This window comes from Primulina eburnea, chromosome 8 (genome assembly GCF_022965805.1).
Source record: "Primulina eburnea isolate SZY01 chromosome 8, ASM2296580v1, whole genome shotgun sequence".
Lineage (NCBI taxonomy): Eukaryota > Viridiplantae > Streptophyta > Magnoliopsida > Lamiales > Gesneriaceae > Primulina > Primulina eburnea.
In genome coordinates, this window is record NC_133108.1 from 4599215 (window position 1) to 4617378 (window position 18164).

Here is an 18164-nt window from a genome sequence, read left to right on the forward strand (position 1 = left end):
CTCTCTACTCAATTGTGATTTTCTTCACAAATGAGAGATCTATTTATAGGAAATCTTTACACATAATCCAAAAATAAAATACATCATTACCTACATCATCACACACTAATTTTCAATATTCAACACCTATTTTTCAACATTCAACATTCACATTTTCAACACAAATATTTTTCACATTTTAAATAATATTTCAACACTCCCCCTTGTGATGATGATCATGATACGATGATGTCTTCATTACGTGTTTTGTACTGCCTCGTTAAAAACCTTACTTGGAAAAACCCATTGGGATAAAAACCATAGTAAGGGAAAAAGAGTGCAGTCACGTAAACTCCCCCTGATGTTGACATGAACAATTCTTCACAAATTTCGTAGATTGCGCATCCCAATATTATATATGTGCTTTCTGAATATTGACGTAGGAAGTGCCTTTGTGAAGAGATCTGATGAGTTTTCACTTGATTGAATGTGACGAACATCAATACATTTATTCTTCTCAAGCTCCTTGGTGAATGCGAAGAACTTAGGAGGAATATGTTTAGTTCTGTCGCTTTTTATGTATCCTTCTTTCATTTGAGCACCACATGCAGCATTATCTTCATATAGTATCACAAGTTTCTCATCGAATGATAATCCGCATGAGATTTGGATATGTTGGGTCATTGATTTTAACCACACACATTCACGACTTGCTTCATGTAGTGCAATAATCTCAGCATGATTTGATGAAGTAGTTACGAGCGTTTGTTTCTGTGAACGCCAAGAAATTGCAGTGTCTCCACGAGTAAATACATATCCAGTTTGGGAACGTGCCTTGTGTGGATCAGATAAGTATCCAGCATCAGCATAACCAATCATACTTGAATTAGCATCTTTTGAATACAAAAGTCCCAAGTCTGTTGTTCCTCGTAGATAACGGAATATATGTTTAATTCCGTTCCAGTGTCTCTTTGTTGGATATGTGCTAAATCTTGCCAACAGATTTACGGCAAAAGATATATCGGGCCTTGTACAATTTGTAAGGTACATAAGGGCACCGATGGCACTTAGATATGGTACTTCTGGACCAAGAATATCTTCATCATCTTCACATGGACGGAATGGATCCTTTTCTATGTTTAATGATCTAACAACCATTGGAGTACTTAAAGGATTTGCTTTATCCATATTAAAACGTTTAAGGATCTTTTCTGTATAATTTGTCTGGTGAACAAACATTCCACATTCTTTTTGTTCAATTTGTAAACCCAGACAATACTTGATTTTTCCAAGATCCTTCATTTCAAATTCTTCCTTCAAGTATGACACAACTTCTTGAATTTCCTTATTCGTTCCAATGATGTTTAAATCATCAACATATACAGCAATAATTACGCATCCGGATGTTGTTTTCTTAATGAAAACACAAGGACATATTGAATTATTTACATATCCCTTTTTCATCAAGTGATCACTTAGTCGATTATACCACATTCGACCTGATTGCTTTAACCCATATAATGATCTTTGTAATTTCACAGAATAACATTCCCTGGGTTTTGAACTTTGTGCTTCAGGCATCTTAAATCCTTCAGGGATTTTCATATATATATATTACTATCAAGTGATCCATATAAGTAAGCTGTAACAACATCCATAAGACGCATTTCTAAATTTTCAGATACCGCCAAGCTAATCAAATACCGAAACGTAATTGCATCCATCACGGGAGAATACGTTTCTTCATAATCAATTCCAGGCCTTTGAGAAAAACCTTGTGCAACAAGTCGAGCTTTATATCTTACTATTTCATTTTTCTCATTTCGCTTTCGAATAAAAACCCATTTGTATCCAACAGGTTTTACACCTTCAGGTGTAAGGACTATAGGTCCAAAAACATTACGTTTATTTAGCGAATCCAATTCAACCTGGATAGCATCTTTCCATTTTACCCAATCCTGTCGATTTTTACATTCACCAAAAGATTTTGGTTCATGATCTTCATTATCATTTATGATGTCGATTGCCACATTATAAGAAAATATATCATCAATTTCTTCTATATCTTTTCGGTTCCATATTTTTCCAATATTAATGTAATTGATAGATATTTCACGATTCTCGTCAGTTTGTGGTTCTGACAGAACATTTTCATCATCATGTGTTTCTTCAGGAACATCATTCTCTATTTTGTGATCATCATGTGTTTCTTCAGGAACATCATTCTCTATTTTGTGATCATCGTGTTTCTCTATGAATTTTCTTTTTCGAGGATTTTTATCATTGGAACCGACTGGCCTTCCACGCTTCAGGCGTTTAATGACATCATGAGTATTTTCAATTTGTTTCTTTGGAATTTCAATTCGAGCAGGGGCATTTGCAGCATGTATATATGATTTAGTTACCCCTTTTGTGTCTGCAAATGCATCTGGTATTTGATTTGCTATTCTTTGCAAGTGTACAATTTGTTGTACATCATTTTCACATTGTTTTGTTCTTGGATCCATATGTAACAATGATGATACATACCACGTAATTTCCTTTTCGGTATGTTTCTGTTCTCCCCCTAACATTGGGAAGATTTCCTCATTAAAATGACAATCAGCAAAACGTGCTGTGAACACGTCGCCTGTCTGAGGTTCAAGATATCGAATGATTGATGGACTATCATAACCGATACAAATTCCAACCTTTCTCTGAGGTCCCATTTTCTTTCGTTGTGGTGGTGCAATAGGCACATACACCATACATCCAAAAATTCTCAGATGAGAAATGTCTGGTTCTTTACCAAATTCAAGCTGCAATGGGGAGTATTTATGATATGCACTTGGTCTGATACGAATTAATGCAGCAGCATGTAAAATTGCATGTCCCCATATAGAAATAGGGAGTTTTGTTTTCATAATCATTGGTCTAGCAATCATTTGCAGACGTTTAATCAATGATTCAGCCAATCCATTCTGTGTATGTACATGAGCAACATGATGCTCAACAATGATTCCCATAGACATACAATAATCATTGAAAGTCTGGGAAGTAAATTCACCAGCATTATCAAGTCTAATTTTCTTGATTGTATAATCGGGAAATTGATTCCTCAATTTTATTATTTGAGCAAGTAATCTTGCAAATGCAACATTTCGAGTTGACAATAAACATACATGTGACCATCTGCTGGAGGCATCAATCAATACCATAAAGTATCTGAATGGTCCACATGGTGGATGGATTGGTCCACAAATATCACCCTGAATACGGTCAAGAAACATTGGTGATTCAGTTTGGATTTTGGTTGGTGATGGTCTTATAATAAGTTTTCCGAGAGAACATGCTTTACATTGAAACTTATTATTCTGAAAGATCTTCTGGTCTTTCAATGGATGACCATGTGTATTTTCTATAATTCTTCGCATCATTGTTGAACCAGGATGTCCTAATCGATCATGCCAATTGATCAGTATTGAAGAATTATCAACTACCATGTTTGATTCAATTGGACTTATATATGTATAATGCAATCCAGTAGGTAGCATTGGTAGTTTTTCAACTACATATTTCTTTCCTGATTTATATGTGGTAAGACACATATATTTCTCATTCCCTTCATTCATTGTTTGAGTATCATACCCATGGGAATATATATCATTAAAACTCAACAAATTTCTTTTCGATTGTGGTGAATATAAAGCATCATTGATCAAAAATTTTGTACCATTAGGTAACAAAAATTGTGCTTTACCACAACCTTTAATCAAGTCTACAGGACCTGATATTGTATTCACCATTGTTTTTGTTGGTTTTAGTTCCAAGAAATATCTTTTATCTCGGAGGATAGTGTGCGTTGTACCACTATCAGGTATCCAAACTTCATCTTTGTTCATAGTATTTTCCATATTTGAACTTCAAAAAAATATGCAATGAAATAAAATTACTGACAATACATTTATAAAAATACAATACAATACATATGCCAAAATATAACACACGATAAAATATTATCATACAATTACATGAAAAATAAAATGTTTTACATATTTATTCCACCCGCAAATTGATCATTGTCTGAGAAATCAATCAGAAAATCTCCAGCATCAAAATGAGTTGAATTACTCAAAGGTTCACTGTTTTCAGCGAAGTTGGTCTCCTTTTCTTTCCCCTTTATTGATTCTTTATAAAGTTTGCAAAGGTGCTCAGGGGCTCGACAAATACGGGACCAATGTCCTGGAGTACCACATCTGAAACAAGAACTTTCAAATCTTTTTGAGTGATTTTCATTTACACTCATGTTCTCTTGATGCCTTTTCGGTGGATGATTTGGGACGTTCCTTTGAGATGAGTTATTGAAGTAACTATCTCGATTATTTTCAAAACCACGGCCGTGTCCACGACCACGACTATTTCCACGTCCCCGACCACGTCCACGACCACGACCACGACCTCGATTTCGTCCTCGACCAAAATCTTGTCTATAACTTTGATTTTGGTTGTCAGATTTAAATTCATTTTTGCTTACGACATTTGCTTCAGGAAATGCCGTTGAGCCAGTAGGTCGTGCCTGATGATTTCTCATTAATAGCTCGTTATTCTTTTCCGCCACAAGGAGACAGGCGATAAGTTCAGAATATCTAAAAAATCCACGCACTCTATATTGTTGTTGTAGAGTTATATTCGATGCGTGAAAAGTGGAAAATGTTTTCTCAAGATTTTCCAATTCTGTAATCTCGTGCCCACAAAATTTCAACTGCGAGATTATTCTATACATCGCCGAGTTGTAATCGCTGACTTTTTTAAAGTCTTGGAATCTTAACGTATTCCATTCATCCCTAGCGATCGGAAGTATAACTTCCCTTATATGTTCGAATCTTTCTTTTAATCCCTTCCATAAAGCCATGTGATCTTTTTCAGTCATATATTCACATTTTAATCCATCGTCGAGATGTCGACGCAAAAATATCATGGCTCTTGCCTTTTCTTGTGATGTGCATATGCCATTTTCTTTTATGGTCTCATTTAGACCTAATGACTCAAGATGCATTTCTACATCGAGAGTCTATGGCATATAATTTTTCCCAGTAATGTCAAGAGCGATGAATTCGAGCTTTGTCAAGTTTGCCATGGTGGTACTAAAAATCACGATGCATTTTATTAGTTAATGAATATTGCAATACAAAGTAATGGATAAACAACAAGTACAAGTATTCGTAAAAATAAAGAAAACACACGAGGAGGATATTCTCCGATAAATACAAGACTCGTGAGTATGATAACTAAAATAATTAAAAATAACCTTGCGAAAGCCATCTTCTTTTTTCTCCGAAAATTTGATGAAGAATAATTTTTAGAGAAGAAGAGAAAGTTGAGGTGATTGAATGAGTTTGAGAGATCATATTTATAGGGCAAAAACTAGCCGTTTTGTTACCGTTATGACCGTTGGTGAATAAAAGAATAAATGTATGCATTTGTATAATTTTATGGTAATAATATGGTATATATAATATTAGACATGTTTAAATAATTATATATATCATATCATAATATTATAACGACTGTCATAATTTATTTTGTTTAAAAATCTTATAGGCTTTTATACTTGTCGTATCCCTTGCCGGGAGTGTGGGATGTCGTCTTAACATCCTCCCAGGATTTATAACAAGTTTATGAAAAATTTATTTTTATTATTTCTAATAATAACATTATATTGTATATTAAATAAATACACAATAAACAAATAACAGTAAAATAAATATAATTACTTTTGTTATCTTTTTCTTCTGTTTGGAGCTTGGAAAAATATGTAGGACTTTTAGAGCTTCGTGCTGATAACGTGTTGTGAAAAAGTAAAAATTTATGGTAAAAAGTAAAAATCTCAAACACTCAAAATTTACCAAACTACACACTTTATAATATTTTTCTCTCTACTCAATTGTGATTTTCTTCACAAATGAGAGATCTATTTATAGGAAATCTTTACACATAATCCAAAAATAAAATACATCATTACCTACATCATCACACACTAATTTTCAATATTCAACACTATTTTTCAACATTCAACATTCACATTTTCAACACAAATATTTTTAAATTTTAAATAATATTTCAACACAAAAATATTTATTTATTTTTTAAAATTTTGATTGATAAAATAATACATGATTTTGTAAATATATATTTTTATTTATTAGCAAGAATTCTAATCAACCAAGATAAAAAAATAAAATTTAATGATAGATTATTGTTATTTTTATTTGAATATTATCAAGATGACTCATTTTTTCTATAAACTAGTAAAAGATGCACATACATTGCATGTGCTATTATTATTTTTAATTTAATTAAATAATAATAAATAATTAACATGAATTTATTTTTAATTTAGAAAAATTGTTCGATTTAAAAGGAAAATTTTGTTTTGATTTTTTTATATTTAAAATATGGAGTGATTTGCAAAATGATTTTTAGAGTAAGAAGGGTAATTATGGAATTAGATATTTTGGTGTCCTCAAAGTAGTTATTCTAAGACCCTCACAATTAATATAATAGTATAGATATTAAATATATTTATTGTATTATATATAAATTAATATTCAATTCAAATGTTGATATTTGTTATTTTTAATCATTAATTATATTTTACGATACTCCTGACATCTGACGAGAGAAATACGACGCTGAAAGGAGAGCAGAAGCATCCGAAAGAGCGATAACGATTTTATTCAAGGTAAAAATTTTTAGATGATGCTTACTTTAGAAGTTCCATATTTGATTTAGACGGCATTACCGGCGTTGATCGATTTCGAAAGGATCAGGGCGCGGGTGGTTAGGGTTCGAGTTTCCGTTTTTGTTTAGGTGTTATTTTGGGCTCTCATAGTCTCAAGGGAGGTTTTGCAAATTTCTGGAATAATTTCTGTCACAAATGTGGGCAGAATCATTATCTTCTATGTTCGCACACTTGTTCACTTTACGTATAGATTTATTATTATTACTTTTTTAGCAATATGGATTTATTTATATATATGTAATATGTTTCTGTCATAATCTATAATGAATTATGGCATTGTTCTGTGGAAAAGTTGTACTATTTTGTTTGATTATACTGCGTGCAAATTTAATTTGTGCAGGGCTTTCATGTGATGGAAAACTTTGGGATGTCACATCTTCGTGCCGTACGTAATTTCATCCTTCGCTGCCAATTTCTGTATTATTATTCTTTTGATCCACAATTTATAGACTTGTGAATTGGATCTAACATATGGGTTCATTGATTGGGAATTTCAATATGACTTCGTGACTACGTTTGGTTGGAAGGATAGGATAAACTAATGATTAGTACGTAAATGATAAAGAAAATGATTGTGGTAGGATTGTAATATATGGTGTAAAATAATATTATGTTTGGTAAGATTTTTAAGTGTAGGATAATTTTGAATTTTTTGATGAGAAGACGAAATTGCCCTTCCCCTTCACGACGATGACAGTGGCGGCGGCGGCCGGAAAAGGTCGGTGGGGGAGAGGAAAATTAGCGACGGATTATTGGGAAACCGTCGCTAATTTGAATTTTAGCGACGATTTATTAAAAAACCGTCGCGTTTTGCGACGGAATTTTACAAACCGTCGCTAACCGGCTATCGGCCGGTGTTCTGCTGGCGGTCGGCAGTCCGTCGCCGTTCGGCCGGTGCTCGGCCGCGGTCGGCGGTCGACCGGTGGTCGGCCGGCGGCGGTCGTGGAGGCGGCGTCGGTGGCTGGAAGTGGTGGTAAGTTTAAATAAAAGAGAAGGGTAAAATTGGAAAAATAGGAGTTATTAAGAGTTGGATAAATAATCCTAAGGGGTGAGGAGGTATTATTTTAATCTACTTAATATAACCTAATCATTAATAGGAGAGATTGACTTGATTTAATAAAAATCGAACCAAACAAGTGATTAGGTGGGTTTAAAAAAAAAAACCCACCTAATCAAGCAAACCAAACACTGCCCGTATGTATTATTATTCATATCTGACGCCATTTCCTCGGACACAAAACCATCTTTTTTAAAAATTTGTTGGCAGATGTGTGATGACTATTTCGAGTATGACCCACATGAAATGGATGTCGGTGGAGGCAGAACACATGTGAACATCAACACCAACATATTTAACGTCAACAAATGGGCAAATCTAGCCTTGGACTTCTACAAAAAGCAAAAAGTTAGACATATTATTTGACTATTTGCGTCCCTGATTATTTAATGGACATAAAAATCTTATGGTGCAATTTTTTTTTTAGAAAAAGAATTTCAATCTCGTGGAGGTTGTGAAGCTCAACACAGGAGGTACATGTTTCTGCATGACTTTCTGGGCACATGATGCTGTAAGTGATGAGCACCATCTTTTTCGAGCCGTTGTTTGTGTGGTGGATGAGGAGGTATTGCTTTGTGAAATTAAGGTACCATCCTCACCATGATATCCTAGTTACTTTGGTACATATTATATTAGAGTTTTTGTAATCTTTGTTATTGGTTTATATGAATGTTCGATGATTGTGTTGTGTGGTGTCTGGATGCACTTGTGTCAAACAAAATATCTTTAAAAGTCTTAAAAATTCAATCGTCAGCAAAGGCACAAAGGCTTGGCATGCCAATTCAAATTAACTTAAATAAATTAAAATTCTCAATCTGTCATCAAGAAGTTTGGATTTACAAGTTAGTTCATTTTAGCTTTTAAACTTTGGGTTGTGGGGTTATTTTAACTGTATGATAAATGTGTTTTTCTTTTTTTCTGTTTTTGTTAATTTTTCAACTTTCAAAGTCCATAGCCATGAGATATGAAATAGGGAGAGGTTGTATTAAGATTTAAGGCAAAGTAGAGATATGGTGCATACTGGTTAGCAAGTTTTAAATGTAGACGGCCAAATTGAGTTTGATGCTTGTGTCAATGTGGATTTAAGCGAGTGCTTGAAGTATTTTCTCGAGTTTCCGGCTGGTGCAGTCTTTTGCTACAGTCTGAGCTTGAGTTAAACCTAAAAGTGAGTGTGACACGGATGTCAAAGCCATAAGGTGTAAATTTTAGTGTAGATTTTAAATAGGAGAAAGAGGAATACATTTGCCATCAAATGTTGTGCCTTTTATCATTAAACTTGTTATTGACTAAGAAGTTTGAAGGTTGATTTCTGTCTTATCTTTTAGGATGACCATGCAATTTCAATTCTGATTGACTACGCGGACGATTATTTCCAAAAACTCGGTGAAAGTGGTGAAGATCAGTCCTCTAACACATGGTACAAGTTTATCCAGAAATTACGTTTTAACATGTTCCGGTGTTTATTTGCCGTTGATTGAGTATTTGTATGTTCTATCTTCTACCTTTAACATTATGTTAGTTGTTAGGGCTATCTATTCATGAATGTGCTATGTAATTAATTGGGCCATGATAAATCATAAAGTTTTACTTTATTTGCTTCCATATATTATTAATGAGGACAGTTATGTCAGATTGATCGAACCACCTTTATTTAGTACCATGCTTGGGGTGTTCATTGTTTTACCGAGGCTACTTTCGTGATGTACCATTTTTATTAATAACTGAAGACTAAATGTTTAATAAATGTTTGTTTTCCACATATATTGGTCTTTTTATTTTATAACTGTGTAGTGTATCTTGGTTCCCTGAAAGTTCTCTTATAATTGAAATATTTTTGAGATTAGGTTCATGATTGTACCACATTTTCTGAATAGCTTTTTTTCCATACATGAAACCAGTAAAAATGATCTCGGAGGTGGCTATGTTGCTGGTGTAATTCTTGTCTCACCCACGAGTAAGAGTTTGTAGTGAATATTTATGTTTCATCTCATTTAATTTTTATTTGCTAGTGTCAGCGTAATTAAGAAATTTAGGTGTGCTGATATCCTGCTCATCCCTTTAGTTCTGTATAATTTAAGTATGTGTGAAGCTCTTTCTTATGTTTGATAGAATTGTTCTCAAATTTTTTCAATGCCATAGGACCTGTATATGATTGATGATGGATCAAACACAATAAAATAATCATGAAAACTACAATTATTAATATCAAGAATTGAATCTTTGCATAGCATTCAATGTATTTTCACTTAATCAGGTGTCGTATGACTTCATCTGGAAAATTATTTATCATTTTTTGTCTAGTTAGTCGATCCAAAATATTTTTAAAAGCAACTGATAAACAATTTGTTACAATATCAAAGCATGTGCTTGTTGGTATTCATGACCAATTATTGATGGAATAAAATTTAATTTCATATTAAGTGTTTGGTATAAAAATAATATGTTGGGCATGCAAATGATGATATGATTACAATTTTTGCGACAAAAAATGGTTTCATATGGAAATGATAGTTGTCTCATCATTGAGATTTGATTAAAGAATTTTTTTTATTAGAAGAATGAGTGATAATGAAAATATAAAATATTATAAATCAAAGTCCTGATGTATATCTAACGTTGTACGAAGCATCCGTATTTTTCATGATGAAATTGGGAAAAAACAAAGTTGTATAGTTCTTCACAGATATCAAGATTGAAGAATTGATGATGCGAAATCTTTTGTGAGGACATAAGGATGTTAGTTGAACTATGTTTGCATTATGAGTGTTCTATCTCCAAAATAAAATTTCTATTTCTGTCACATATTTGCAATTTGTATTTGATCTTGGTTAAAAAATCGGTCAAATTAGTACATATCCACATTAGCATAAAACTTCAAAAGACATGTTTGTGCCGCTCTTCACCTCTTAAAAGCTCTTTACATGTGTTAGATACAAAAACATACACGTAAGGAAAATGAAAATTATCAAACAACTTTTGGTTTTTGATTGAGGTTGTAATATGATAATTATCTTCAAAGAAAGATTGGAGTCTATCATTTCATCAATACCATCGTTTTTTCAATAAGATTATAGGTGGAAGAATTTCTTATTGAAATGAAAGTTGATAGTAATAGTTTTGGAAGTATGATTGACGTGTTGGATGCCCAATCCTTGTGAAAAGATCAGTATTTATTTATATTAATTTGAGCATTTTGTGATTAAATATGTATGGTAGTTACTAGTTAGTTTATTTGTTTGAAGAAAATGCATCAATCTTTAATGCACAACATTTCAGTGTGTGTGTGTGTGTATATATATATATATATATGCAGTGTGTTCTTTCATTGCATATTTTGTTGAAATCATTGACACATAGGTATTACTCTATTGTTATTTGCATATATATTATATGCGAAATATTTTGTACTGCGAAAAAATAGTCGATTATTTGTGAATATAACTTGATTACTGACAAAAGAAATTAGATTCAATCGTATTGCTACGCTAATTTTGCAGTGTTTCATATGATTGGAGATAATTTGAATTCATATCATCAGGTATACAGATTTCTTCTTTTTTACTCCATGTGATTCGTTTCTTTGGATCTTATTCTGTCCTTGCTTAGAAGAAACACAATTTGGAAAGAATTTTCTGCAAGTTTCTTACCATCATATTGTTCTTTTGACCCACAATTTGGCTCGTGAATTGGATCTAAATTGGATCTGTTAATTGGTGGAACAATCTGTATCACTGAGTGTAAAAAACTTAACTTTATTTAAATTTGTTGACAGATGTGTGATGATTATTTGGACTCTTGTTTGTATAAGAACTGTGGAATGATGACAGCAGTGGATATCAAATGCTTTGACTGGGTTGGAAAATACGCGGAATTGACCATAAACATCTACAATCAGAAAGAAGTTAGACATATTATCTAGCAATTTTGTAGCCCTGATTTTGTAGCACACTTCCTAATTTTGCTCTGCATATTTTTGGGACAATAACAGCAAAAGCATTTCGGTCTCATAAAGGTTGAGAGGCTCTACTCTATGTCGTCTCCGTCTTACTGCATGACATTCTGGGCACGGGATGGTAGAAGCGATGAGTGTTGTCTTTTTCGAGCCGTTGTTTGCGTTAAGGATGAGGTATTGCTTTGTGCGTGAGTAATGCACGATCCTCTTGCTGTTCTTACTTACTATCCTGATTCCTAGTTTATATGAATTTTCAATGTTTGGTGTGTATGGATTGCTGTTTCAAGCAAAATTTACAAATTTGAAGTTTGTGTTAATCATAGGTTGGTGCAAAGGCTAAGCACGCCAATTCGAACCAACTTCAATGAGATAAAATTCTCAGTTTGTCATGAAGGAATTTGGATTTAAAAGCCAGTTTTTTTTTATGTTTCACACCATGGGTCGCTTGCTTGTTGTAATTGGATGAGAACTTCGTGAATATTTGTTTGATTCAATTAAAGTCTCAAGTCTATAGTCATAAAATATGAAACGGGGAGAGATAACAATGAAGGGAGGGCAGAGAAATGGTGAAAATTGGTAAGAACGCCAATTCAAACCAACTTCAATGAAATAAATCTCTCAGATTGTTCATGAAGGAATTTGGATTTACTAGTGAGTTGCTTGTCGTAATCGTAAGACAGCTGTTTGAATTTTTGTCTGATTGTGTTGAGTCTAAAGGGGAGAGAGAACCTTGTAGGCAGAGCAGAGAAATGGTGAATGTTGGTTAAATTGTAGATGTAAGCCACCAAATAAGCCTGATGCTTTTGTCGGGGTGTTTTTTTTAAGTAAATGCTTGAGGATATTTTTTGAGTTGCGGTGCCGTGTGATGTTAGAGTGAGTGAGGCTGCAGACCGAGCTTGAGTGAGACCTATGACGAAGTACGAAACAAATGGGGAAGCCGTAAGATGAAAATTTTAGTGTAGATTTTATGTAATCTAAAGAGGAAAATGACTATATAATCAAAGACCAAATCTTGTCATTATTTATTATTCTGTAGGTATTAGAAGCTTGGAAATTGATTAAAATTACAATTCTTGATAAGCAGGAGGATGTTTGCGCCCAAAAGTTAAACGAAAGCGATGAAGATCTATCCCCTTACACATGGTACATATGTATATTTAGAAATTATGCTTTAATGTGTTCCACCTACATTCTTGTCATTGATTAAGCATTTTTATATTCTAGTTTAAAATAACTTTAATATCGTCTTATTTGTGAAGACATCTCATCGTTCTATTTATTGCTAAGTTATACTTTACTTGGATCTGATAATCATGGAAGTTTTCACAATATTAATCGCGAGGATCATGATTTAGATGGATTGGGGAGTTGATACTGCTATCATTTCTACTTTAGTGATTCCTCTGATAATACAAGGTTAGATGTTTCTTTTGTCCAATCACCTGTCCTTTATGTTTTTGTATTTGTATGTATATATTTGATATTCCTCTTATATATATATATATATATATATATATATATATATATATATAAGATAGGGGCTCTGCTGGTGGTAACCGTGCCTTTGCCGTTGGTTCTGGTGGTGCAGAGGGGAACTTTGAAATATTAAATTAGTACGGTTGCCCAAAACATTTCAAAATTTGTGAGTTGCAGGTGCTAGTAAGAATTAGGAGAGAGTGGTTATCAAGCATTATATTTAGATGTTATTATATTGAGTTTTACTTAATTGTGAAATTTGTACTCTGTTTGTAAAGCTCTTTCTTGTTACTATGTTGATGAATTGTTGAATGCCACCGACTAGTATCTTATTTATTATGGATTGAAAGCCAAATATTCGCTATTCATTTGTATCTACTTTTTCTAAGTGATATTTCTTACAGCTTGTTCATTCACTCACTGCGCAGTTATTTCACTACACAATACTTCAATTTTTAAGTTTTATTCTAAGCACAAACACTGACTGATCGAAAATCAAACCATTGTTTACTTAATTTTACATCTGAAACTAAATTCGATGCCTGACCAAATATCAAGCCTGAAACTGAAATTTTGGGGGTTTTTTTATTAAAATTATTTAAATTTTAAAGGAAAAAAATTTCAAAATTAATGTGAATAGGAGAGTTTTGCAAGAGTATTGCAAAAATACCCTAAAACTAATTTGCAGGGTCCGCCAAGCACATGGCGGACGCTAAAATGTGCTTTTTTTTCGTGTTCTTTGGAGTCACGTGGCGAATGCTGCAAATTTTATATTTTTATTTTTTCTTAAAAAAATCTGGGGTCGTGTTTTTTTATTATATATATTTTTTAAAAAAATCCAATTATGTTATGACACATTATATTTATTTTGAAATATTTGATTTAAATATAATCTCACAAATTTGCATATGGTCACTCAAAGCATACTGGCCACTATTCAAAGAATTTTGCAAACCAAAATTCAAGGTATTTGCAAATTTTGCTTATGCATAATTTTGAACTAATAAATAAATTACCTAATTCGACAACTAAAAAGTTCACGATAAATTAAAGACTTTTAATAATTCAAATTTGGCAAAAACTTGTGTGAGACGGTCTTACGGGTCGTATTTGTGAGACGGATCTCTTATTTGGGTCACTCATGAAAAAGTATTACTTTTTATGCTAAGAGTATTACTTTGTATTAAAAATATGGGTAGGGTTGACCCGTCTCACAGATTATGATCCGTGAGACGGTCTCACATGAGGCCAACTCTTCAAATTTTATAAGAACTAAGACGCATTGTCGGTGCCTAACCACCAACGAAATTAAATCATATCAAATTTGAATAAAAAGTTACTCAAATCACGGTGAATTTTCTTAAATTAAATATTAGACTTTCTCTCTAGAATAAATAATCATATTTTTATTCAACGGTCATAGATATTTTATAAAGATCTAATCGAATGAAAATGCTTAGCAATTTGGTGAAAGTTCATTTTTAACATAAACTGCATGTACTAAATGCTAATTCTCTAGCCGTCGAGAGTTTCTTCCTTCTCTCCCAGTCGAGAGTTTTTTCAACCATCTCTGTTTTGTGCGATATCAATGTTGAGTTCTTGATCATCTCTCGGTGGAAAGACTCATAGAAAATTTGACGTTGTCAAAAGCTGAGGATGAAGAAATCATCATTGAAGCCGATTCAAGCTCTCAGGAAGGTTCTGAATTTGAATTATGCCTGATTGGACGACTCCTCACTGATAGATCTATTAACTTAAATGCCATGAAAAATAGAATCGCTAGCATATGGCGCTCAGGTAAAGGTATCTGCGTTAAGGAGCTAGAAGGAAACCTATACCAGAGGCGGAACCAGGATCTTGGTTCAGTATAGTCAACAATATATTATAATTAATAAAAAAATAGCAATGATTGATCGACAACTAAAAATAATGTCATAAAGTTTGAACAAAAGTTACACACAGCCCGTATCATTGATAATTGATGGAAAAACGTCAGAAAAATGACGAACAACAGCGTGTACAAAATCTGAAATCAATACAAAATATGATATAAAATATCCGTTCGAAAAATAAGCATGAATTCATTATCGATTGGAAAAAAACATAAAATTATAAAACAATTGAATGATCGACAAATATTGAACGAAAAACGAACCTAAAATTTGGTAACATTTTGGATTTTTTTAGAGATTATGAAAGAAAAGATAAATCACTAATTAAAAGGAATTGTAATTATTGTTAATCAAAGTATATGACGTTCGTGACTCGAGAAGAGAAAACACATATATAAGGCTATTTTGTGTATACTTGGATACTAATAACATGTAAAAAATTGAGTCTAAAATTAAGGTCTACAAATTATTAAAAAAAATTGGATCGGTATAGACAGTTAATCATATAATAATAGAATACACAAATTTAAAATTTATATATATATATATATATATATATATATATATATATGTTATATATATATATGTATATATATATAAATATATATTTACCCAGTGTAGGCAACAACCCACATTGGGCCTAGGCTGGCTCCGCCAATGCCTGTACCTATTTCAATTTTTTCATCTTATTTATTTGAAGCACATTATGGATGGTGGCCCATAGTCATTCGATAACCACATTCTAGTTCTTCATAAATTGGAATTGGGGGAGGCACCATCTCTGCTTTCTCTTCACAATGTTGATTTCTGGGTTCAAGTGTAAGACCTGCCGATAGGTTTTATGTCAGAACATATTGGTAAACTACTCGGCAATTTTATTGGAAAGTTTGTTGCATATGATAGCAATAATGCTTCAATATGGCGTACTTTTATGAGAATTTGAGTTACGGTTGATGTAAGGGAGCCATTAAAACGTTTTAAAAATATTAAGAAACAAGGAGGAGATTGGGTGATTGTAAATTTTAAGTATGAACGATTGACACAATTCTGCTTCATTTGTGGTTTACTTGGCCATATGGATCGTTTCTGTGACAAGCTTTTCACCATCCTTGAAGCTGATATCAAAAAAGAATAGGGAACATGGCTTCGTGCACCAACAAGGAAAAACACAAATACAGAAGGGAGTCGATGGCTTCGGGATGATGTTTACACTGCCGAACCAAACAAAAATATTTCTGGATTAGGGTCGTGCCATGGGAACCGATGCAGTTCGAAGGATATTGTAATTTGGAAACATATCTTCTCGAGGCATCAAATGCACAAAGAATGGTGAGTTTGAATTTTAATCACCGAACAATCAGGGCGGACAATGAGGATTTCCGGGACAATCTTAAAGGAGATTCAAATCAAAGTATAATGTATGACTCGGAATAGGGTCTTTTGGAAATAACCGAGCAGCGAAAAAGAAGGCGTGGGATTGAGCATATCACTTATTTACAAAACAATATGGACATGGGTATTGATATGCAAAGAAGTGAGGCCCAACAGAGTATGGAGACCGATGCTAGTAACCCAAAAAACTTCTTACTGGCAGGCTCTGGATTCCAGGACTGCCACAACCCATGATCGTGTTAAGTTGGAACTGCCGAGGACTGGGCAATCCTAGGGCAGTTCCTCTGCTACGTGAGTTAATAAGAACTCACACACCAGATATCATTTTCCTTTTTGAAACTCTTGTTTATGCCCAAAAGTTAGAGGATACCCGTATAAAGATTTGTTATCAGGGATGTTTTTCTGTAAATCGAGATGGAAGAAGTGGGGGAATTGGTGTGCTCGGGCGACGCTCCTCTACATGTTCACTGATGTCTTTATCGAATAATCATGTGGACATGGAAATAGTGGTTAAGGCTAGAGGGGGATGGTGTTTGACTGAATTTTATGGGTTTCCAGAAAGACATCGAAGAAGAGATTCTTGGAATCTTCTTAGGACTATAACTGATGCGTCCACTTTGCCATGCTGTATAATTGGTGACTTCAATGACCTATCACATATTGAGGACAATCAAGGAAGGGTAGAGCACCACGAATGGTTATTCAATGGTTTTCGAACAGCTGTAAATGACTGTGCACTCCAGGAAATCTCGATGCAAGGATATCAATTCACCTGGTCCCGAAGTAGAGGCAAGCCAAATGCAGTTGAGGAAAGGCTTGATCGGGATTTTGGAAATTCTGAGTGGATGGCTCTCTTCCCAGATGCCCAAGTTAATAATCCGGTTGCTGCTATCTCTGACCACTCACCACTACTGCTTAGGACTATTCAACCTGAAATTTTTCTTCAGAAGCGCAAGTTTCGCTTTGAGAACAAATGGTTAAGAGAACTCGATTTTAAGGAATTGGTATACAATAGTTGGGATGCTGGTTCATGTCAAGATCTACTTCCCAGACTTGAGAGATGTTCTGAATTATTATCAAACTGGGGAAAACAATGCTTTGCATTTTTCAAAAGAAGTATTAACCAGTACAAACAGAAGCTAGAACAACTTAGGCATTATTCGGATCCCGACTCGGTGGAAGAATATGATACAATAAGAAAAAATATGATCGATCTCTTCGTACAAGAAGAAGATCATTGGTGTCAGCGAACCAAATCTTTTTGGTTGAGTGAGGGTGATTTAAATACAAAATTCTTTCACGCAAATGCAAATGCCAGAAGGAGGAGTAATCAAATCACACGGCTACATGATGGAAATGGGATTTGGTATGAGGATAAAACAGATATATCTCACATTGATATGTAGTATTTTGCTGATCGTTATTCGAAAAGTAATGGGAATTATTATCCAGTAATAAATGTGATAAACACTACCATTTTGGCAGAAGATAATGAGATGCTTCTTGCTCCTTACATTCTTGAAGATTTTAAAGAAATGGTGTTTCAAATGCACCCCGACAAATCCTCGGGACCGGACGGCTTTAATCCAGCGTTCTGACAAAAATTTTGGCATCTGCTGGGGCATGATGTATATA

The 18164-nt window shown here is 33.6% G+C and overlaps 2 protein-coding genes across 8 annotated transcripts; both read left to right on the forward strand.

Annotated features, from left to right (window-relative positions):
• The first annotated feature begins 6599 nt into the window (after positions 1-6599).
• On the forward strand, positions 6600-13574 carry LOC140838581 (uncharacterized). Of its 7 annotated transcripts, none has more exons than XR_012119619.1 (12): positions 6600-6700; positions 7101-7145; positions 8028-8165; positions 8245-8403; positions 9143-9234; positions 9716-9771; positions 11315-11355; positions 11590-11718; positions 11806-11943; positions 12854-12912; positions 13057-13256; positions 13288-13574. XR_012119619.1 is itself a non-coding variant. In XM_073205004.1 (12 exons), the coding sequence occupies exons 2-11, from the start codon at positions 7113-7115 to the stop codon at positions 13139-13141; spliced, it is 930 nt and encodes a 309-aa protein (XP_073061105.1). In that variant the 5' UTR covers positions 6600-6700; positions 7101-7112; the 3' UTR covers positions 13142-13185; positions 13304-13574. The 7 variants fall into 7 exon arrangements, 5 of the variants coding, with proteins under 5 accessions (XP_073061105.1, XP_073061106.1, XP_073061103.1 ...); XR_012119620.1 differs by having other exon boundaries at positions 13125-13185; positions 13308-13574; XM_073205004.1 differs by having other exon boundaries at positions 13057-13185; positions 13304-13574.
• Positions 13575-17026: 3452 nt separating this feature from the next.
• LOC140838110 (uncharacterized) lies at positions 17027-17935 on the forward strand. Its single transcript, XM_073204193.1, has one exon. The coding sequence runs from the start codon at positions 17027-17029 to the stop codon at positions 17933-17935; it is 909 nt and encodes a 302-aa protein (XP_073060294.1).
• Positions 17936-18164: the final 229 nt, after the last annotated feature.